Source organism: Arachis hypogaea, chromosome 18 (assembly GCF_003086295.3).
Source record: "Arachis hypogaea cultivar Tifrunner chromosome 18, arahy.Tifrunner.gnm2.J5K5, whole genome shotgun sequence".
NCBI lineage: Eukaryota > Viridiplantae > Streptophyta > Magnoliopsida > Fabales > Fabaceae > Arachis > Arachis hypogaea.
In genome coordinates this window covers 109270802-109293885 of record NC_092053.1, presented here as the reverse complement: position 1 = coordinate 109293885, position 23084 = coordinate 109270802, and the positions used below count along the sequence as shown (strand labels likewise).

The following is a 23084-nucleotide window of genomic DNA, read 5'->3' as shown; positions in this document are numbered from 1 at the left end:
ATTTATATTAAATACATATTTTTTTAATACAAACATATTTTTTAAAATAGTACATCTTTGGTTATATTAAATACAAAGATATCAAATGGTTTTAAACTTGAATTTCTGGTAAATTAATCTCTAATAATTTTATTGATTATGATTATTATTATTATATTATTATTAATTGCATAATAATATTGTACTATAATTTTTTGTATTTTTTAGACAAAGATAAAATTATTTTACAAGAAATTCAAGATTAAAACTATTTGATATTTTTGTATTTAATATAATCAAAAGATATACTATTTTAAAAAATATGTTTGTATTAAAAAAATATGTATTTAATATAAATCCAAATTAAAATATTTTTTTTAATACATATTTTTTTTACATAGAATATCTTTTGATTATATTAAATACAGTCTAATGAATAAATTTATTAGTGTTTGTCTAAAAAATACAAAAAAATATAATATAGTATTATTGTGCAATAATAATAATAATAATAATAATAATAATAATAATAATAATTATTTTATTTTATTTTATTTTTAGACGGAGTATTGTTATGTCTAACAGAAAAACGTTGGAAATTGATTTGTACATTATTTGTTTTGGGGGACTAAAATGTCTGTTTTTAAAATTCTTAGAAACTGATCTGAATAATTACTCTTTTTAAAATTCTTAGAAACTGATCTGAATAATTACTCTGTCGAAAAATAAATTGAAGACTGATTTGTCTACGGAAATAAAACCTTGAAAATTAATCTGTGTATTAATTTTTCTTGAGGACTAAAATATCCAATTTTAAAATCCTTAGAGACTGATTTAGATAATTACTCTATAATTAAATTTCGAGAATCTCTATTCATTTGAGATCAAAGTACTCAATCTAAAATTTTTTGAACACCAATTTAAATTTATCCTTAAATTAATAAATATTTAGTTTGACTTGTGAATTATGATTATTTTATTTAATTAAAAAAACCCATGTCAAAACTATTCCCGTAAAGGCGTAAACATTATAAAAATTTCTTGTTTACAAAAAGACTTATAATAAATTAATAATTAACTTTAGATCTTCATATATTTTATTGGGAAATACCTAAGTTTATTTTATTGTACTTTATATACTGAGGTTATCTATATTTTTCAATACTAATAAAACCGAAGAACAATCACCAAGAACAAATTTGCCATGCAAAAAGTAGCATGTCGTTGTCAATTAACTGCTCAAACTTCCATTACGAAACCTCTTAAATTGTTGAAACTAAACAAGCTTCCATTGATACGTCAACAAAATTTTAACAAAACTCAAAATACCAAGACTACAAAATACTAAATATGTATGTTTCCTAAAGAAATAATCCGGGAAGGAAAATTGCTCAGGAAGAAAAGAAAACAGAGAAACAAAATTTCAAACTTGATGCCTAATCCCAGCCAGTGGGAGCAACACCTCCAGGTGCAGGAACGGAAGCCTGTGGAGCTGGAACTGGCTCCCAATCACCTGCAGCTGCGGATACAAAAGAACTTGGGTCAAATAAATTGCCATCATAGTTTTTGACAGAACTATGTTAAGGCGCACAGATTTTCTTGCATATCGAGGGAGAATGATTCAACACAACAACCCAGAATTATTTGACTAGAACATATTAGAAGCAAATACGACAATTATGTTGTATCAAATTTAACAGATCCAGAGTGGAAATAATTATTCTTACCGGCGTCTGGGGCCCAGTTAGCAGGAGCAGCTGCAATGGGTTGCTGAGGAACTGGTTCAGTCCAGGATTGTTCAGCTGTAACAGCCCCCCATTCCCCATCAGCTGCGGGGAAGCCGGCAATGCCAGCAGCACCAAAATCTTGAATGGCATATTCTGGGGCAGCTGGTAATTCCTCCTCCTCTTGTTGCTTGGCCTCTTCAGGTTCTCTATAGAAGAATAAATCCACCTACACATGAAAAGTTGACAAATTTAGCTAAGGTTCAAAGGAAACCACATAATAAGACTACTATCTTTTGTTAAAATATGAAATTTTTTGCACCTGTATGTACAGCAAGAAAGATTGTTCTAAATAAGTGCATACGAGATCAGACACTTACAATGCAGACATTGGGAAACACAATAAATCTAAAAGTGCTACAAAATAATAATAGTTCAATCTGTTAAGAGCAAAAATTAGTTTACCATCACGTCCCACTTAAGCCCCGGACGAATAGTACCCCTCATCTGCAGAACCATCCTTGCTAATAACCAAAACAGACAACCAATACTGTGCTTCCCCTTGTTATTGGCAGGAATGCCAACATCAACATAGCGCATCGGAGAATCGGTGTCACAGAAGGCAATGGTCGGAATATTTCCAAGAGCACCTTCCTTAATGGGCTGCACATATTTTTTTGAAAAAAAATAGAAAAACAAACCCAAAATGAGATCAATTAATAACAGAATTTCAAACTCCCATAAAAAACATATTGACAGTTAATAGTGAAACAAGTGAATAACATAAGTGGCACCTGATGATCAGTCCTTGGATCAGTCAGAATGAGTAGACGAGGCTCGTTATAGGATGTTTGCATTTGATTAGTGAATGTTCCAGGAGTGTGCCTTCCAGCAATTGCATTCGCACCAGTGTATTGTGTAAACTTAAGGACAGCTCTCTGACCATATGGCCTAGCAGACTGAATAATGATGTCCGGCGGGTTCTCGATAGCAACAATAATCCTAGCAGCAAGTTGGAGCTTCTCCTATGTCTTGCCAAGGTTAATTATGTAAATATACCTGGGAACAAGGAATACGAAAAATCAACCAAACATAAAAATGCTTTCATAAGCTCTATCATAAAATTATGATAATAAGCTGTTTTGAACACAAAGGTGGTCATACAAAATACACTTACTCGTATCAAAATCCTGATTAAAAATTAAATTGACTCTTTGAATAGACAACACAAAACAAATAAAGAAAAATTGACAAACCACTAGATTATAACAAATTTATAAAAAGTATATATCAAAAAGGAACCCTAGATACAGGAAAAGATAAATGTAAAAAAATCGAATACAAAATTCACAAAAGAGCAACGAATATAAAAAAAAAAACTACGCACATCTGTGTTGTTTGCATTAGATTTCAAAAACTGAACTACTCACTACAGTTTGAGTAAATATGAAAAAATCCAAATCAGAATAAACAATTTGAGACTGAAAAGATATAACATTTTGCAAAATACCCTTCAAACTCACCATAATCGACACACTCTTCAATAATTCAGACTCACAATCCAAAAGGATAAACGAAAAAGATCACGAAGACTGACCATCATTTCGGCGTTTGAAGACGTAGCGTTCCATCTGGAAGTCGCAATTTTTGGTTCCGAGGTGGACCTCAGCAGCAAGCATCATCTGGATGTCCTGCTCCTTCTGTGACAGCTGGCGTGGCGCTGCGGCAGTTGTGGTGGCGGCGGAAGTGGCCATGGTTGCAGTGCAGATTTGCGCTCTTGAGAGATTTGGAGACAATGGAAGCTCCAACTCGTAGCAGCCGCAGTATCAAACGAGCTAGTTACTTGGAGTGAAGGGTATTTTAAGGGGATCCGTTTCTGTTTCTCTAAACCCTAGTTTTGTTGTGAAATGACACCAATGCCCTCCTCTTCCTCCTCCTAAGCATGTTTACTTTTTCTGGTTTTTTTAAAAAATAAAATAAAATACTTTTTTAACATAGTTATCAATTTCAAACCGAAAATATATGTAGTGAAAATATTTAAATTCTTAAAAAAATATTCACTCTTTCAGTTCTATTTATTAGAAAGCATGATACCACTCATATTATTGTCATAAAACCAATAAAATAACCCAATCATTTCAATATGATTAAAAAAAGAAAAGCATTTTGTTCAAACGTAATTTCTCAAACTCAGGTGCGGCCTCTGTGAGTCAATTTCAATTTAAAAATATTTTTAATATTTAATTTAACTAATTTAATTTTTATATTTAAAATAAATTTAAGTTCTACTCTTATCCAAAAAATCATTATATATTTTTTCAAAATTTAAATAAAGATAAAATAAATGCACAAATAATTTTGTATTTATATTTTTTGAGGGTTTAAGTCAATTTCTAAACACTTATAAGAAACTATACGTTCTCAACCACTTGATTAAACAAAGTAAAAATAAATAGTAACGTACTAATACCTTCTTCAAAGGTTTGAGCAACTCCTAAACTTTTATAAAGAGCTATACGTTCCACACCACTTGGTAAATTAAATGACAATAAAAATAGATGAAATAGAGTTGAGAGAAAGTGCATAGGATAATATATATTTGGAAAATACTAGGGGGACAATGACTTAGTTGAATAATATGAACAACGAACCTTAGAAATTAGTCCAATTAGATTACTAACATAAGTATACTTGTAAACATCCATTTTCCTTAAATACTAATTTTAATTATCTTAATTACTAGCATTGTAATCATTCCATCCACACCCCCCAATTTTTGACCCAACAGAAAAACCTTTTCCCTCCCTACCTTAGACTCATTATTATTATTATTATACATTTTAAATATTTTTCTAAACGAAATAAAATGCAATGTTGAAACTTTAAACAACATGCTAAATAGATTTAAACCATATAACTACCCTACACTCATAGTTTAAACTTTAGAGTAATACATTAAATCAATTTCTAAAAATAATTTTAGTTGAATATTTTTGTTCTTAGAAAAAATTAATTATTAAATTTGCTTTTCTATTTTTTTTCTATTAGACAAATCAATTAATAGATTTTTAAAAAAATTAAATATTTGAATTAAAGTTTATAGTAATATATGGAATACGTTCTTTTCTTTTTCAATGTAGATACAATTACACTATGAACGAATCACTATAAATTTTAATTCAGATGTAATAATTGAATAATAATTATAGTTCGTTATTTTAATCTACCACAATTTCTTTTCCTGAATTACATATGAAATATAGTTCTCGTAATAAAATTAATTAGCTAATAATAGAATAAGAAAAAGAGATGTTTGTAGTTCAATAAAGAGATGTTTGTTCGAGTTATACCAATGGTTTCCAGCTTGAATTCTTATGTAGCTTACCCATAAAGATGAGTCGAGGACAATGGCACAACGGATTGAAGAATTGTCTAAGAAAAAGACCGACAAAAGAAGAAAAAAATAAGTCGAATAAAAGTAAAAATAGTACAACCCTCTTTGATATTGTTTATTTGTTGAATAGTTAGAGTTTATTTATAAGACATTATGATGTTTTTTTAGTCACAAATGTATGGATATTATGTATTTTTTTTTTAACTTGTGTCTCAATCAAATAAACATCCAGTTAAGAATAAAAATAATCATCTGCATACCTAGTGAATTGAACATCCGACATATTTTAATTAAAAATTATGATTTGGAATTGACCATTTTACTAGTGATCAATGATCATGTACTGCAGTTAGCCAGCAATAGTAAGATAACTATTTTATGACAAAGCTAACTCTTTTTGTTTAAAAACAAGGGTGAGTTCACTCTTATTTAATCTTTGTCACAATTTAATTTACACTACTATCTATAAAATTTATATATATTGAGAATGATAAAATTTTTTAGTAACTCTTTCTAACGACTAAAAGATTATTTAATTTTAATATATTGTTAGTGTAAATTAGTTTTATTCATGTATCTAATTATTGTTACTGCTATTTTACTTTGACTACGTGAATAATCATCTAAAAAAATAGATGTGATTCGTCGATTAGATAAAACTTTTTACACAATCAATGCATCAAAATTAAATTCCTTAAAGATATAAGAAAATTTAGCTTTTTATGTATTCACATAAGGTACATAATAATTAATTGATACAAATAACCAAACATCCACTTGAAAATGAAAATAACCATTCGTATACCTATGAAACCCAGCATAATTTAATTTTATCTACTTGAATCTAATACTAACAACCAAACATTCACTTAACAATGAAAATAACCATCTGTATACCTAGTAAAATGAATATCCAGCATAATTGAATTGTATCTACTTGAATCTAATACTAACAACCAAACATCCACTTAACAATAAAAATAACCATCCATATACCTAGTAAAATGAACATCCAACATAATTTAATTGTATTTATTTGAATCTAATACTAACAACCAAACATCCTTTTAATAATAAAAATAATCATCCGTATATCTAGTAAAATGAACTTCTAACATAATTTAATTGTATTTATTTGAATCCAATCCAAACAACTAAACACTTAATAATGAGAGAAGAAATATACTTCATGTTTTTCCACACTGAGAGAAGAAAGAAAACAAAATACAACCATATAAAAAAGAGTTTGGTGTTGCATTGTATTAAAAGAATTGATTGATTTAGATATTTAAGTTCCGTCTCTTTACATGTGAAATATTACAATCTAAATGCAAATTTATTAGCTTATAGAATAAACAATGCTAATAGGTAACAAGACTCGAATAATGATGGTTTCATCAAGATAGAAGAAAGAAAAATAATGCTTCTGAGCTAATAGTCATGTGTTATGAAATAATAAATGGTATATTAATGAAAAGCTACCTATATAAATCAAATGTGAAATCTTTTATCAATTACCTGCTCAGTAGTCAAATGATTTAGTGGCAATTAACCTTCAGCTTGCTACAAGGTCATTGTAATATATATGGCCATAAATGTAGTAAAAGGTTTCCCTTAGAAAAGATACTTGTTCAATTGACTTTCAATAAATTGGAAGGAAGTTCAGATTTGAATATGTTAGCACAAGTTTCATTCAGCACATTACAAGGGATACATAGGATAGGAACATAGCTTTCAGACCCTTTTGCTATGCTTCATTTAAAATGAAAGATATCACTTTCAGCTAGAATGCAGAAACTCCATGACAAATCAGGGTTATTCTTCCTCTTTAATTTTTTCTAATTTTCACTGGCTAGTTGCTGAGAAAGGAAATGTAATGTAGTGGACTACGTACTAGTATTATTTTATTTCAATATGTCACAGTGACAAGAGTCATTTATCAAGATAAAATCAGATGAAATCTTTTTTTTTCTTATCATCAAGTATTCTATAATAATAACATCAATGACAAACTAAAACAAAGACTTTCTCATTGAACTGAATGGATGAACAATATTATGTTCCAAATCTCTGATATTCTTCCAATTGGTGACAGAACTAGAACAATAAAAGAAACTAAATATAAATCACAATATTAGTGACATAAAAAAAAATAATGAAAACCAACCTATTGATGTACAAGTTCAAGTTCATTCTTGGCAGAAGCTACTACTGCAAGCCTGTGGGGTTTTGAAATTGAGAATAACATTAAGAAAATTTACAAAAATACCTAACAACAAAAAGAGTTCCAATATGAAGAATGTTATAAGCAGGACGATCCAATATGCTTCCAATCACTTTCAGTCTGGGTTTTCCATTTTCATCAAAAAATTTCATAAGGTTTATTCCAATACCAGTTTAAATAAAAGAAAAAAAAGGAAAAAAAAAAACAGGAACCAGGGCAGGAAGAATCTGGTTGTGATTTTTGTTGCTTCGTGTAGAGGATGTTCGGCACCGGGTCAGCGAGCGGCGAGTCAGCGACGGCGCGAGGGAGCAGAAGCGATGCGCAGGCGCAGAAGGGACGGTGCGAGGGGGCGAGTCAGGGACGGTGCAAGGGAGCGAGTGCGGCAGCGACGATGCTCGAACTGGCTTCGTGTGTGCTGCGGGGGCTACACGGTTTGCGGGTTGTCGGTTGTGGGTAAAAAAAAATCGTGGCTTGGGGGGCTAGTCGGACGTTGGCGCAAAGGAAGGCGACATCGACTGCGGGTGCGCGGCGATGGCTGGCTTCCAGGACGGGGAAGGTCCACCGAGAGTGAGAGATGAAATATGGTGGAGGCTGCAATGGTAGAGGCCTTGGGCTACAAGGGCTGCACAGTGCGTGATCACGGAGACTTGGGGCGGGCTGCACGGTGTGCTGGTTGTGGGGTGTGGTGAAAAAAATTTTTCTCCGCTTAGGGAGGCAGCGTCGGTTGTGAGTGGGTGGGAAAGGCTGGCTTTGTTATTGGGAAGGACCACCAAGATAGGGAGGAGATATGGTTTCAGAGGATAGGAAACGAGTAACTGTTCTTTATCCAAAAAGATGATTTTTCAAATTTTAAAAAATAGTTATTATTCTAATTAAATTAATTATATCATTAATTAAATTTATGAGTAATTTACATTTGTAACCCCATTGTTCATATTGTTCACTAAAATTATTGTTCACCTATACTTTTCCTATATATTTTGATTTGGCATAACCTCTATGTCTACGTTCAGTCTTTCCTACTAAAGTGTCAGAAATTTTCACTATATTGCTAAGCTTTAAGGATGCTTGATAAATTACTACAACGACACTAATTTACATCTTACGGTATTCGATCACTACTCTTATACTAAGCCACTTCACTTATTAGAGACTTTTCTAAGAATTTGAAACCATTCCAATTTCAAGTGTTTTGCCGAGGAAGCGAGATTGTGGCACTCCAGTCAGCCATCTTGGTCTCACTCATATTTGGGATCAGAGACAGAAAGCAAACTGATCCATGAGGCTCAATAAACACTTTACTCCAATGAACAGACAAACTGAATCCTTTCTCAATGGAAAAGCTTGACCTTAATAGAGTGGACAGGCTCCTTGAGTGCTTGGTATTCACATCGACAATAGTGTATAAAAAGTATCACTACAACCTTGAAGTAATCCTAACTTCATGAACTAAGAAAGGGCTACACAACTCTTTCTTTACAATTTGTGACATTCAAAACAAGAGTGAAAACTCTCTTGAAAGAGTAGATAATTACAAATGAAACTCTATTAACATAAACTTGTGTATATCTGTTAAATTGTATATAATATAACTTTGATTTGTGTAGGAATTGAAGTATATTAAAAAGAAAGTTTGGACAAAGGCTTGGTTATGATATGATATAGCCATCCAAAACTTTGGAGACATTGCAAGGTTGGTGAAAATGGGTCATTTTGTTAAAACTAGCCATTACAAGGTTTCTGCCAGAGAAAGAATCGATTCTTTTGCTAGGGAATCAATTTGTACTAGTCGTTACATCAAATATTTTAATTTTTAACTCAAAGAATCGATTCTTTGTTTGAAAAATCGATTCTTTGCTTTACAAAATCAAATTTTAATTTTATAATCCGAGAGAATAAATTCATTTTTCCTGGAATTAATCTTGGAAGTCTCGAAATAAATTTAGAAGTGACCGTCGAGAATCCTACAAAAAGGAGAATGGAAGAAAGATTAGACCGAGGAGCCATAATTTCAAAAGGAATGGTTATGTCCATCCACAACCTCATGACAAGAATGATGATCGAAGGAACGACAACCGTTAGTGACCTGGTAAGGAAAAGGAGGTGAGGACTCAACCAGATAATTTAAAGTACCCGAGATGCAGAAAGTACCATCAAGATAAGCCGTGCAGGGCCGAGTCAGGTCTATGTTACAGCTTTGGGTTACCAGGGCATATGGCTTGGAATTGTCCAAATAGGAAAAGTTGGGATGCAGTCAAGTCTAATTCTCTGGTCCAAGGTAATTATGAACTAGTAACCAGATTTTAACTGCTTTGCATAATATTGGAGTGCGACATTCATTCATAACACGTGATTAGACTATGAGAATCGTAATTTCCAAATGAACAATCGATCCATGACTTACAGCTAATGAGACAAAGCGATTTTTAGATTAACATAGAGGGATGGCTAGGTTCTTTGGAGCTAACAATCAGAATGACGCAGCGGAAGCGGTTTGGATTGTTTTGAACGTTCAACTTGAGTTATATCTAAGGAATCGGAAATGCCGATAGTTGCGCGGACTGATTATCTGAATTCAGTGACGAGGGAATGAAGTGGGGAGGATTATCGAGGATTTACCATTGTGGCTACTAAATTGTTAGATACTGAGCTAAGTTTGGACCAAATTCTTTATGCGAGAGAGTGCTTATGAATCTTTACGACTCGATCTAGTCTTCTTTTGTAACTTACATTGGAATTTTTATCTTGGATTTCTACTTGAAATATGATTTGACCATTTTCGCAATTCTATTCCTTACGCACATGTATCTATGCATGAATTTGTCCTTTCAAGCCTAAGCTTGTTGTGGTACAAATCAAGCAATTCTTCAATATTGAAAATTCACTGTGAGTTGAGTTACTCTACTTCACGAACTTGATTCCTTTGAAATCAGCTGAGACTTACTTGATTCGATACGCCTTGTTTTTTCTATCAAGGTTTTTGATTCAGATTACTTTCTTAAGATGCACCTTAGTTCTTCTTCTTGTGCATTTCGTTATTTCTCTACAACTTTGTTTGATTACATACAAGACATCCTTCTAATTTCTTGCGAACACCATTTGTGTTGTTCATTCGTCTTTTGAACTTAGTATCCTTTCCAAAATCATCTCGAGCTTGATTTTGCGTTGCGCACAATTTCTAGGGGTAACCATTGAGACATTAGTTCCGTAGAGCAAGACTTCTGAATGCGGGAAATGAAGCACGTAAGTATGCGATGTCACAAAGAGATGAGAAGCTTTGATTCTTACAGACCGTATTGCCTCTAATTAAGTTGACTCACAAGGATACACTATCTGTATAGATGTTTGACCGTGAAGAGAGTGTTCAAACTCTGAAGGAGAGATTGTCTACAGCACCAATACTCGTGTTACCTAAACCTAATGAATTATTCGAGGATTACTGCGATGCGTTATAGAAGATCTTGGGATACGTGTTGATGTAATATTGTAATGTGGTGGCGGACGCCTTGAGCAGGAAGTTTCTGAGTATTTCTTGGATGATGATTAAGGAGGAAGAATTGTTAAGTAAGTTTAGAGGTTTATGTTGGGTGTTGAGAAATTGGTTGGAGGTTGATGAGCGAATATTTTATACGCTTTTTGACATCATTTTCATATAGTTTTTGTAAGTTTTGTTTAAGTTTTATTATATTTTCATAGGTTTTAGTGTAAAATTCACATTTTTGGATTCTACTTTGATTTTTTGTGTTTTATGGTGATTTCAGGTATTTTCTGGCTAAAATCTGAGAGTTTTGACAAAGTCTGATTCAGAGGCAAGGAAAGCATAGCAGATGCTGTCAGGATCTGACCTTTGTGCACTCAAGCAAGTATTTTTGGAGCTACAGATATCCAAATGGAGCGTTCTCAATGGCTATGGAAATCTAACATCCAGGGCTTTCTAGCAATTTATAATAGTTCATACTTGTCTTTGGAGATGAAGGCCCAAAACTGGCGTTCAACTCCAGCCATGTACCCCCTTCCTAGCGTTGAACACCCGCAAGGGAGCCGCTTGCGTCCAACGCCCAAAAAGGTGTCCCAAGCAGGCGTTCAACACCTAAGAAGCCTATTAGCTCGTGGAAGACACTTAAGCTCAGCCCAAACACTCACCAAGTGGGCCCCAGAAGTGGATTTTTGCACTACAAGCCTAAGCATATCATATTTCTGTAATCCCTAGTTATTAGATTAGTATAAATAGACAAGAGTTCACCCATGTTAAAAACTTTTGATCTCTCATGCCATATTTTTGAATTGTATTTTTCTTTTGTACAGTATGAGCCATTAAACCTCCTAGGTTAAGGTTAGGAGCTCTACTGAGTTTTATGAATTAATAAAAGCACTACTGTTCTATTTCAATTCGTGTTTGATTCTATTCTAAGATGTATCTTCGTTCTTCAACCTTATGAATGAGATGAACCGTCACAAGTTATCTCTATTCTACATGGGTAAAGTGTGAGTCTTTCATCGGACAACACTGAACCACGAGCTTGATTATACATCTCTTAGACAGCTAATCCATGACTTCGTTGGGGACTTCTCGAGATATCAGTTCAACCGAGGTATGGGGAGATAAGAGTCTTTGTGGTAAAGACTAGAACCAAGGCATAGCATTCTCTGATCCGGAAGATTCAACCTTGTCTGTGGCATTTTGAGTAGGATTACCAAGAGGATAAACTGCAGGAGTGATGAGCGGATAATTTATACGCTTTTTGACATTGTTTTTAGTATGTTTTTAGTAGGATCTAGTTACTTTTAGGGATGTTTTCATTAGTTTTTATGTTAAATTCACATTTCTGGACTTTACTATGAGTTTGTGTGTTTTTCTATGATTTCAGGTATCTTCTGGCTGAAATTGAGGGACTTGAGCAGAAATCAGATTCAGAGGTTGAAGAAGGACTGCTGATGCTGTTGGATTCTGACCTCCCTGCACTCAAAATGGATTTTCTGGAGCTACAGAACTCAAAATGGCGCGCTTCCAATTGCGTTGGAAAGTAGACATCCAGGGCTTTCCAGAAATATATAATAGTTTATACTTTGGCCAAGAATAGATGATGTAAACTGGCGTTCAATGCCAGCTTTCTGCCCAAATCTGGCGTCCAGCGCCAGAAAAGGATCCAAAACCAGAGTTGAACGCCCAAACTGGTACAAAAACTGGCGTTCAACTCCAAGAAGGACCTCTACACGTGCAACACTCAAGCTCAGCCCAAGCACACACCAAGTGGGCCCTGGAAGTGGATTTATGCATCAATTACTTACTCATGTAAACCCTAGTAGCTAGTTTATTATAAATAGGACATTTTACTAGTCTTTTTGACAATCTTTGGACGCCTGGTTCTTAGATCAGAGGGGCTGGCCATTCGGCCATGCCTGGACCTTCACTTATGTATTTTCAACGGTAGAGTTTCTACACTCCATAGATTAAGGTGTGGAGCTCTGCTGTTCCTCAAAGATTAATGCAAAGTACTACTGTTTTCTATTCAATTCATCTTATTTTGCTTCTAAGATATTCATTCGCACTTCAATCTGAATGTGATGAACGTGACAATCATCATCATTCCCTATGAACACGTGCCTGACAACCACTTCCGTTCTACCTTCGACTGAATGAGTATCTCTTAGATCTCCTAACCAGAATCTTCGTGGTGTAAGCTAGAATGATGGTGGCATTCAAGAGAATCCGGAAGGTCTAAACCTTGTCTGTGGTATTCCGAGTAGGATTCAATGAATGAATGACTGTGACGAGCTCCAAACTCGCGATTGCGGGGCGTTAGTGACAAACGCAAAAGGATAGTAAATCCTATTCCAGCATGATCGAGAACCGACAGATGAATAGCCGTGCCGTGACAGGGTGCGTTGACCATTTTCACTGAGAGGATAAGATGAAGCCATTGACAAGGGTGATGCCTCCAGACGATTAGCCGTGCCGTGACAGGGCATTGGATCATTTTTCCGAGAGATGACCGAAAGTAGCCATTGACAGTGGTGATGTATCACATAAAGCCAGCCATGGAAAGGAGTAAGACTGATTGGATGAAGATAGCAGGAAAGCAGAGGTTCAGAGGAACGAAAAGCATCTCCATTCGCTTATCTGAAATTCCTACCAATGATTTACATAAGTACCTCTATCCCTATTCTATTATTTATTATTCGAAAACACCATTATCAATTTATATCTGCCTAACTGAGATTTGCAAGGTGACCATAGCTTGCTTCATACCAACAATCTCCGTGGGATTCGACCCTTACTCACGTAAGGTATTACTTGGACGACCCAGTGCACTTGCTGGTTAGTTACACGGAGTTGTGAACCATGGTCTTGGCATCATGTTTTTGGCGCCATTTCCAGGGAAAGAAAGAGCAATGAATTTTACATAATTAAAGTGTAATCACGATTCCGCGTACCAAGTTTTTGGCGCCGTTGCCGGGGATTGTTCGAGTTTGGACAACTGACGGTTCATCCTGTTGCTCAGATTAGGTAATTTTCTTTTTGTTTTGTTTTCAAAAATTTTTCAAAAATCTTTCAAAAATTTTTCTTTTTTTTTTTCGAAAAAATAATAATAATAATAATAAAAATAATGTTTTCAAAAATAAATTATTCTATGGCTTCAAAACTTTCAAGAATGAATTCTAGAGTTTCATGGTAACATGTTGAATCCTATCTGGCTGAAAAGCCATACCCAAACTCCTTTGGGATTGGTCTTCAACTAATCACCTCAATGGATGTAAATCCATTCTAAAGCTTGACTGGCTATTAAGCCATGTCTGACCCTCAGATTGGAGCTTTAGACTAAAGAGTACAAGATTCCTGGAATTCATATTAAAGATTTTGAAATCCTTATTTTTCTTTTTTAAAATGATTTTCGAAAAACATTAAAAGAAAATACAAAAAAATTATAAATTCATAAAAATCAAAAATATGTTTTGTGTTTCTTGTTTGAGTCATGTGTCATGTTATAAGTTTGGTGTCAATTGCATGTGCATCTTGCATTTTTCGAAAAAAAATCATGCATTCATAGTGTTCTTCATGATCTTCAAGTTGTTCTTGGTAAGTCTTCTTGTTTGATCTTTGCATTTGCATGTTTTGTGTCTTTTCTTGTTTTTCATATGCATTCTTGAATTCTTAGTGTCTAAGCATTAAAGAATTCTAAGTTTGGTGTCTTGCATGTTTTCCTTGCATTAAAAATTTTTCAAAAATATGTTCTTGGTGTTCATCTTGACATTCAAAGTGTTCTTGGTGTTCATCTTGACATTCATAGCATTCTTGCATGCATCACATGTTTTGATCTAAAAATTTCATGCATTGCATCTTTTTAGTGTTTTTCTCTCTCATCATAAAAAAAATTAAAAATAAAAAAAATATCTTTCCCTTTTTCTTTCTCAAAATTCCGAAAATTAGATTTGACTTTTTCAAAAATTTTTAAAATCTAGTTGTTTTTATGAGTCAAATCAAATTTTCAATTTAAAAATCTCATCTTTTCCAAAATCTTTTTCAAAAATCAAATCTTTTTCATTTTTTCTTAGTTATTTTCGAAAATTCTAAAAATATTTTTCAAAAATATTTTTCTTATTTTTATACCAAATTTTCGAAAATAACAATAGCAATTAATGTTTTGATTCAAAAATTTCAAGTTTGTTACTTACTTGTTAAGAAAGATTCAAACTTTAAGTTCTAGAATCATATCTTGTGATTTCTTGTGAATCAAGTCATTAATTGTGATTTTAAAAATCAAATCTTTTTCAAAAACTAATTTCAATCATATCTTTTCAAAAATATCTTCTTTTCTTACCTTTTTCAAAAATTTGATTTTCAAAATATCTTTTCTAACTTCCTAACTTCTTATCTTTTCAAAATTGATTTTCAAAATTTGTTTCAACTAACTAACTAACTTTTTGTTTGTTTCTTAACTTTTTCAAAACTACCTAACTAACTCTCTCTCTCTAATTTTCGAAAATATCTTCCCTCTTTTTCAAAAATTTCTTTTTAATTAACTAATTATTCTTATTTTTATTTTTGATTTTAAAAATTTTTCGAAAAATACTAACATTTTTCAAAAACCATTTCCGAAAATCACTAACTCTTTTTCAAAAATATTTTTCGAAAATTCTCCCTCTCCCATCTTATTCTATTTATTTATTCATTTACTAACATCTCATCTCACATCTCAACCCTCCTCACAGTTGTGTTTCTTCCATTATATTACATTCTTTGTCTCCCCCTCTTCTTTTACTCACACAGGGATCCCTATACTGTGGTATAAAGGATCCATATTATTATTATTTTTTTTCTGTGCCCTCTTCTTTGTCATATGAGCAGGAGCAAGGACAAGAATATTCTTGTTGAAGCAGATCCAGAACCTGAAAGGACTCTGAAGAGAAAATTAAGAGAAGCTAAATTACAACAATCCAGAGAAAACCTTTCAGAAATTTTCGAACAGGAAGAGGAAATGGCAGTCGAAAATAATAATAATGTAAGGAAGATGCTTGGTGACTTTACTGCACCCAATTCCAATTTACATGGAAGAAGCATCTCCATTCCTGCCATTGGAGCAAACAACTTTGAGCTGAAACCTCAATTAGTTTCTCTGATGCAGCAGAACTGCAAGTTTCATGGACTTCCATCTGAAGATCTTTTTCAGTTCTTAACTGAATTCTTGCAGATATGTGATACTGTCAAGACTAATGGAGTAGATCCTGAAGTCTACAGGCTCATGCTTTTCCCTTTTGCTGTAAGAGACAGAGCTAGATTATGGTTGGATTCTCAACCCAAAGATAGCCTGAACTCTTGGGATAAGCTGGTCACAGCTTTCGTAGCCAAGTACTTTCCTTCTCAAAAGCTGAGCAAGCTTAGAGCTGATGTTCAAACCTTCAGACAGAAAGAAGGTGAATCCCTCTATGAAGCTTGGGAAAGATACAAACAGTTGACCAAAAAGTGTCCTTCTGACATGCTTTCAGAATGGACCATCCTGGATATATTCTATGATGGTTTATCTGAGCTATCAAAGATGTCACTGGACACTTCTGCAGGTGGATCCATTCACCTAAAGAAAACGCCTGCAGAAGCTCAAGAACTCATTGACATGGTTGCTAATAACCAGTTCATGTACACTTCTGAAAGGAATCCTGTGAACAATGGGACGCCTATGAAGAAGGGAGTTCTTGAAATTGATACTTTGAATGCCATATTGGCTCAGAACAAAATATTGACTCAGCAAGTCAATATGATCTCTCAGAGTCTGAATGGAGTGCAAGCTGCACCCAATAGTACTCAAGAGGCATCTTCTGAAGAAGAAGCTTATGATCCTGAAAACCCTGCAATAGCAGAGGTAAATTACATGGGTGAACCTTATGGAAACACCTATAATTCATCATGGAGAAATCATCCAAATTTCTCATGGAAGGATCAAAAGCCTCAACAAGGCTTTAATAATGGTGGAAGAAACAGGTTTAGCAATAGCAAGCCTTTTCCATCATCCACTCAGCAACAGACAGAGAATTCTGAGCAGAATCCATCTAGCTTAGCAAACTTAGTCTCTGATCTATCTAAGGCCACTGTGAGTTTCATGAATGAAACAAGGTCTTCCATTAGAAATTTGGAAGCACAAGTGGGCCAGCTGAGTAAAAGAATCACTGAAATCCCTCCTAGTACTCTCCCAAGTAATACAGAAGAGAATCCAAAAGGAGAGTGCAAGGCCATTGACATAACCAAAATGGCCGAACCCAATGAGGGAGAGGAGGACGTGAATTCCAAGGAGGAAGACCTCCTGGGACGTTCAGTGGTCAATAAGGAGCTTCCCTCTGAGGAACCAAAGGACTCTGAGGCTCATCTAGAGACCATAGAGATTCCATTAAACCTCCTTATGCCCTTCATGAGCTCTGATGAGTATTCCTCTTCTGAAGAGAATGAGGATGTTACTGAAGAGCAAACTGCCAAGTTTCTTGGTGCAATCATGAAGCTGAATGCCAAATTATTTGGTATTGAGACTTGGGAAGATGAACCTCCCTTGTTCACCAATGAACTAAGTGATCTAGATCAACTGACATTGCCTCAGAAGAAACAGGATCCTGGAAAGTTCATAATACCTTGTACCATAGGCACCATGATCTTTAAGGCTCTGTGTGACCTTGGTTCAGGAATAAACCTCATGCCCCTCTCTGTAATAGAGAAACTGGGAATCTATGGGGTGCAAGCTGCTAAAATCTCATTAGAGATGGCAGACAATTCAAGAAAACAGGCTTATGGACAAGTAGAGGACGTGTTAGTAAAGGTTGAAGGCCTTTACATCCCTGCTGATTTCATAGTCTTGGATACTGGAAAGGAAGAGGATGAATCCATCATCCTAGGAAGACCTTTCCTGGCTACAGCAAGAGCTGTGATTGATGTGGACAGAGGAGAATTGATCCTTCAATTAAATGAGGACAACCTTGTGTTTACAACTCAAGGATCTCTCTCTGCATCCATGGAGAGGAAGCATAAAAAGCTTCTCTCAAAGCAGAGTCAAACAAAGCCCCCACAGTCAAACTCTAAGTTTGGTGTTGGGAGGCCACAACCAAACTCTAAGTTTGGTGTTGAACTCCCATATCCAAACTCTAAGTTTGGTGTTGGAGAGTCTCAACAAAGCTCTGCACATCTGTGAGGCTCCATGAGAGCCCACTGTCAAGCTACTGACATTAAAGAAGTGCTTGTTGGGAGGCAACCCAATTTTTATCTAACTATATTTTTCTTAGTTATATGTCTTTATAGGTTCATGATCATGTGGAGTCACAAAATAAATATAAAAATTGAAAACGGAATCAAAAACAGCAGAAGAAAAATCACACCCTGGAGGAAGCATCTGCCTGGCGTTCAATGCCAGAACAGAGCATGGTTCTGGCGCTGAACGCCAGAAATGGGCAACATCCTGGCGCTGAACACCCAGAACAAGCATGGTTCTGGCGTTCAACGCCAGAAATGGCAACAAATGGGCGTTGAACGCCCAAAATGGGCACCAACCTGGTGCTGAACACCCAGAGTTGTGTGCAAGGGCATTTTGCATGCCTAAATTGGTGCAGGGATGTAAATGCCTTGACACCTCAAGATCTGTGGACCCCACAGGATCATCTCAAGATCTGTGGACCCACAGGATCATCTCAGGATCTGTGAATCTCACAGGATCCCCACCCACCTCACCCTCTATCTCTCCATTCATGACCATCCCTTCTGTTTTCCATCCACCACTCACATCCATACACACATCCCTCCATCTCCTCCATATCTTCTTCTTCTTCTATTCCTTCTTCTTTTGCTCGAGGGCGAGCAACATTCTAAGTTTGGTGTGGTAAAAGCATAAGCTTTTTTGTTTTTCCATTACCATTGATGGCACCTAAACCTCTAAAAGAGAGGAAGGGAAGACAAAGGCTTCCACCTCTGAGTCATGGGAGATGGAAAGATTCATCTTAAGGGTCTATAGCTCAGTGATAGAACATGTGGCTGCAAATCAAGAAATCCCTGAGATACCTCAGGGGATGCACTTCCCTCCACATAAATATTAGGAGCAAATCAACACCTCCCTAGGAGAATTAAGTTCCAACATGGGACAATTAAGGGTGGAACATCAAGAGCACTCCATCATCCTTCATGAAATAAGAGAAGATCAAAAAGCAATGAGGGAGGAGCAACAAAGACAAGGAAGAGACATAGAAGAGCTCAAGGACATCATTGGTTCCTCAAGAAGGAAACACCACCATCACTAAGGTGGATTCATTCCTTGTTCTTATTTCTTCTGTTTTTCGTTTTCTATGTTATGTGCTTATCTGTGTTTGTGTCTTCATTACATGATCATTAGTAGTTAGTAACTATGTCTTAAAAGTTATGAATGTCCTATGAATCCATCACCTCTCTTAAATGAAAAATGTTTTAATTCAAAAGAACAAGAAGTACATGAGTTTCGAATTTATCCTTGAACTTAGTTTAATTATATTGATGTGGTGACAATGCTTCTTGTTTTCTGAATGCATGCTTAAACAGTGCATATGTCTTTTGAAGTTGTTGTTTAAGAATGTTAAATATGTTGGCTCTTGAAAGAATGATGACTAGGAGACATGTTATTTGATAATCTGAAAAATCATAAAAATGATTCTTGAAGCAAGAAAAAGCAGCAAAGAACAAAGCTTGCAAAAAAAAAAAAAATAGGCGAAAAAAAATAGAAAGAAAAAGAAAAAGCAAGCAGAAAAAGCCAAAAGCTCTTAAAACCAAGAGGCAAGAGCAAAAAGCCAATAACCCTTAAAACCAAAAGGCAAGGGCAATAAAAAGGATCCCAAGGCTTTGAGCATCAGTGGATAGGAGGGCCTAAAGGAATAAAATCCTGGTCTAAGCAGCTAAACCAAGCTGTCCCTAACCATGTGCTTGTGGCGTGTAGGTGTCAAGTAAAAACTTGAGACTGAGCAGTTAAAGTCAAGGTCCAAAGCAAAAAAAGAGTGTGCTTAAGAACCCTGGATACCTCTAATTGGGGACTTTAGCAAAGCTGAGTCACAATCTGAAAAGGTTCACCCAATTATGTGTCTGTGGCATTTATGTATCCGGTGGTAATACTGGAAAACAAAGTGCTTAGGGCCACGGCCAAGACTCATAAGGAAGCTGTGTTCAAGAATCATCATACTGAACTAGGAGAATCAATAACACTATCTGAACTCTGAGTTCCTATAGATGCCAATCATTCTGAACCTCAATGGATAAAGTGAGATGCCAAAACTATTCAAGAGGCAAAAAGCTATAAGTCCCGCTCATACGATTGAAGCTATATTTCATTGATAGTTTGGAATTTATAGTTTATTCTCTTCTTTTTATCCTATTTGATTTTCAGTTGCTTGGGGACAAGCAACAATTTAAGTTTGGTGTTGTGATGAGCGGATAATTTATACGCTTTTTGACATTGTTTTTAGTATGTTTTTAGTAGGATCTAGTTACTTTTAGGGATGTTTTCATTAGTTTTTATGTTAAATTCACATTTCTGGACTTTACTATGAGTTTGTGTGTTTTTCTGTGATTTTAGGTATCTTCTGGCTGAAATTGAGGGACTTGAGCAGAAATCAGATTCAGAGGTTGAAGAAAGACTGCTGATGCTGTTGGATTCTGATCTCCCTGCACTCAAAGTAGATTTTCTGGAGCTACAGAACTCGAAATGGCGCGCTTCTAATTGCGTTGGAAAGTAGACATCCAGGGCTTTCTAGAAATATATAATAGTCTATACTTTGGCCAAGAATAGATGACGTAAACTGGCGTTCAACGCCAGCTTTCCGCCCAAATCTGGCGTCCAGCGCCAGAAAAGGATCCAAAACCAGAGTTGAACGCCCAAACTGGCACAAAAACTGGCGTTCAACTCCAAGAAGGACCTCTACACATGCAACACTCAAGCTCAGCCCAAGCACACACCAAGTGGGCACCGGAAGTGGATTTATGCATCAATTACTTACTCATGTAAACCCTAGTAGCTAGTTTATTATAAATAGGACATTTTACTAGTCTTTTTGACAATCTTTGGACGCCTGGTTCTTAGATCAGAGGGGCTGGCCATTCGGCCATGCCTGGACCTTCACTTATGTATTTTCAACGGTAGAGTTTCTACACTCCATAGATTAAGGTGTGGAGCTCTGCTGTTCCTCAAAGATTAATGCAAAGTACTACTGTTTTCTATTCAATTCATCTTATTTCGCTTCTAAGATATTCATTCGCACTTCAATCTGAATGTGATGAACGTGACAATCATCATCATTCCCTATGAACGCGTGCCTGACAAACACTTCCGTTCTACCTTCGACTGAATGAGTATCTCTTAGATCTCCTAACCAGAATCTTCGTGGTGTAAGCTAGAATGATGGCGGCATTCAAGAGAATCCGGAAGGTCTAAACCTTGTCTGTGGTATTTCGAGTAGGATTTAATGAATGAATGACTGTGAGAGCTCCAAACTCGCAATTGCGGGGCGTTAGTGATAGACGCAAAAGGATAGTAAATCCTATTCCAGCATGATCGAGAACCGACAGATGAATAGCCGTGCCGTGACAGGGTGCGTTGACCATTTTCACTGAGAGGATAAGATGAAGCCATTGACAAGGGTGATGCCTCCAGACGATTAGCCATGCCGTGACAGGGCATTGGATCATTTTCCCGAGAGATGACCGAAAGTAGCCATTGACAGTGGTGATGTATCACATAAAGCCAGCCATGGAAAGGAGTAAGACTGATTGGATGAAGATAGCAGGAAAGCAGAGGTTCAGAGGAACGAAAAGTATCTCCATTCGCTTATCTGAAATTCCTACCAATGATTTACATAAGTACCTCTATCCCTATTCTATTATTTATTATTCGAAAACACCATTATCAATTTATATCTGCCTAACTGAGATTTGCAAGGTGACCATAGCTTTCTTCATACCAACAATCTCCGTGGGATTCGACCCTTACTCACGTAAGGTATTACTTGGACGACCCAGTGCACTTGCTGGTTAGTTACACGGAGTTGTGAACCATGGTCTTGGCATCATGTTTTTGGCGCCATTTCCAGGGAAAGAAAGAGCAATGAATTTTACATAATTAAAGTGTAATCACGATTTCGCGTTCCAAGGAGCTTCACCCTCATTCAGACTGGGCACGCACTAAATTTGGCGTTCAGCCTAGAGGAAGATTGGCGGCCTCTCAACCGGCGTTGATCACATACAGCCTGCCATAGAAAAAATTATTCACAGTTGGAGTAGACAGTAAGAAAGGATTGATCCAGAAGAATAAAGCATCTCCGAAGCCTTAACCATCTTCTTATCATTGAATCCACCACTACTGAGTAACGTTATATTTATTTTACTTTTATGCACCTTAAAGAACCAAACAACTTTTCTATCCACCTGACTAAGATTTACAAGGTGTCCATAGCTTGATTGAAGCCAACAATCTCCGTGGAATCAACCCTGACTCACCTCAGGTATTACTTGGAGGACCCAGTGCACTTGCTGGTTCAGTTGTGCAAAGTTAAATTCTGCGCACTAGAGGTGTCGGACTAAATCAATCGCAATTATAACCGATGGTAAGGCTAAAATTTGGGGAGTGCAGCAAGATGATAAGGAGTTACCAAGGATGTTGAAGTCTATGGAACAAGGAAATCAAGATGAGATTGAGGGAGACAGGGAAGGTGTTGCTACGGATTTTGTAATGGGTTTGCTAAGGGCTAGAGCTAGTTTTGAGGCAGTTTTGGCGATTGTGGATCGATTGACCAAGTCTGCTTACTTTCCGCCTATCCGAGTGAACTATTCATTGGAAGGATTGACGAGACTGTACATCAAGAAGGTTGTGAGATTGCACGGTGTGCTAATCGCCTCTATGTTGATATGAACCCGGAGGATCAAGTGTCTTAGGTCCCAAATTGATAGTTGAGATGATGGAGAAAAGATAAAGTAAATTCGAGCTAAGATTCTAACTGAGCAAAGCTGACAGAAGAGTTATGTGAATAAAAGAGGAGAAAACCTAGAGAGTTTGAAGAAGAAAGTCAGGTATTTTTGAAGGTTACTCCAACAATTGGGATCGGAAAAGCAATCAAAACCTAGAAGTTGAAAACCCCTTCCATATTGGCTCCTTCCAAATTCTAAAGAGGATTGGAGGCTGGTGGCATATCAAATAGTTTTACCGCCGTATCTTTCGAACCTGTGCGATGTACTCCACATTTTACAACTTTTGAAGTACACATCTGATGCTACCTATATCCTACA

At 35.7% G+C, this 23084-nt stretch overlaps 1 protein-coding gene and 1 non-coding gene across 2 annotated transcripts; both read right to left on the bottom strand.

Moving 5' to 3' along the window:
* Window positions 1-1171: 1171 nt before the first annotated feature.
* LOC112770257 (small ribosomal subunit protein uS2) lies at window positions 1172-2762 on the bottom strand. Its single transcript, XM_025814643.2, has 4 exons — window positions 2498-2762; window positions 2169-2366; window positions 1707-1932; window positions 1172-1498 (listed from the first exon to the last, which is right to left on the bottom strand). Exons 1-4 carry the CDS (start codon window positions 2558-2560, stop codon window positions 1416-1418), a joined length of 570 nt encoding a protein of 189 aa, XP_025670428.2. The 5' UTR covers window positions 2561-2762; the 3' UTR covers window positions 1172-1415.
* Window positions 2763-16194: 13432 nt separating this feature from the next.
* Window positions 16195-16302, bottom strand: LOC112773707 (small nucleolar RNA R71). Its single transcript, XR_003188244.1, has one exon. It is a non-coding gene; the product is annotated as a small nucleolar RNA R71 (small nucleolar RNA).
* Window positions 16303-23084: the final 6782 nt, after the last annotated feature.

Excerpts from the sequence above, each read along its gene's own strand:
- LOC112770257 (XM_025814643.2), bottom strand. The coding sequence starts at position 2,560 with ATGCAAACATCCTATAACGAGCCTCGTCTACTCATTCTGACTGATCCA. Across the intron at positions 2,367-2,497 it reads ATCCAAGGACTGATCATCAG|CCCATTAAGGAAGGTGCTCT; the intron begins GTGCCACTTATG and ends AAATATGTGCAG. Across the intron at positions 1,499-1,706 it reads TAACTGGGCCCCAGACGCCG|CTGCAGGTGATTGGGAGCCA; the intron begins GTAAGAATAATT and ends TTGTATCCGCAG.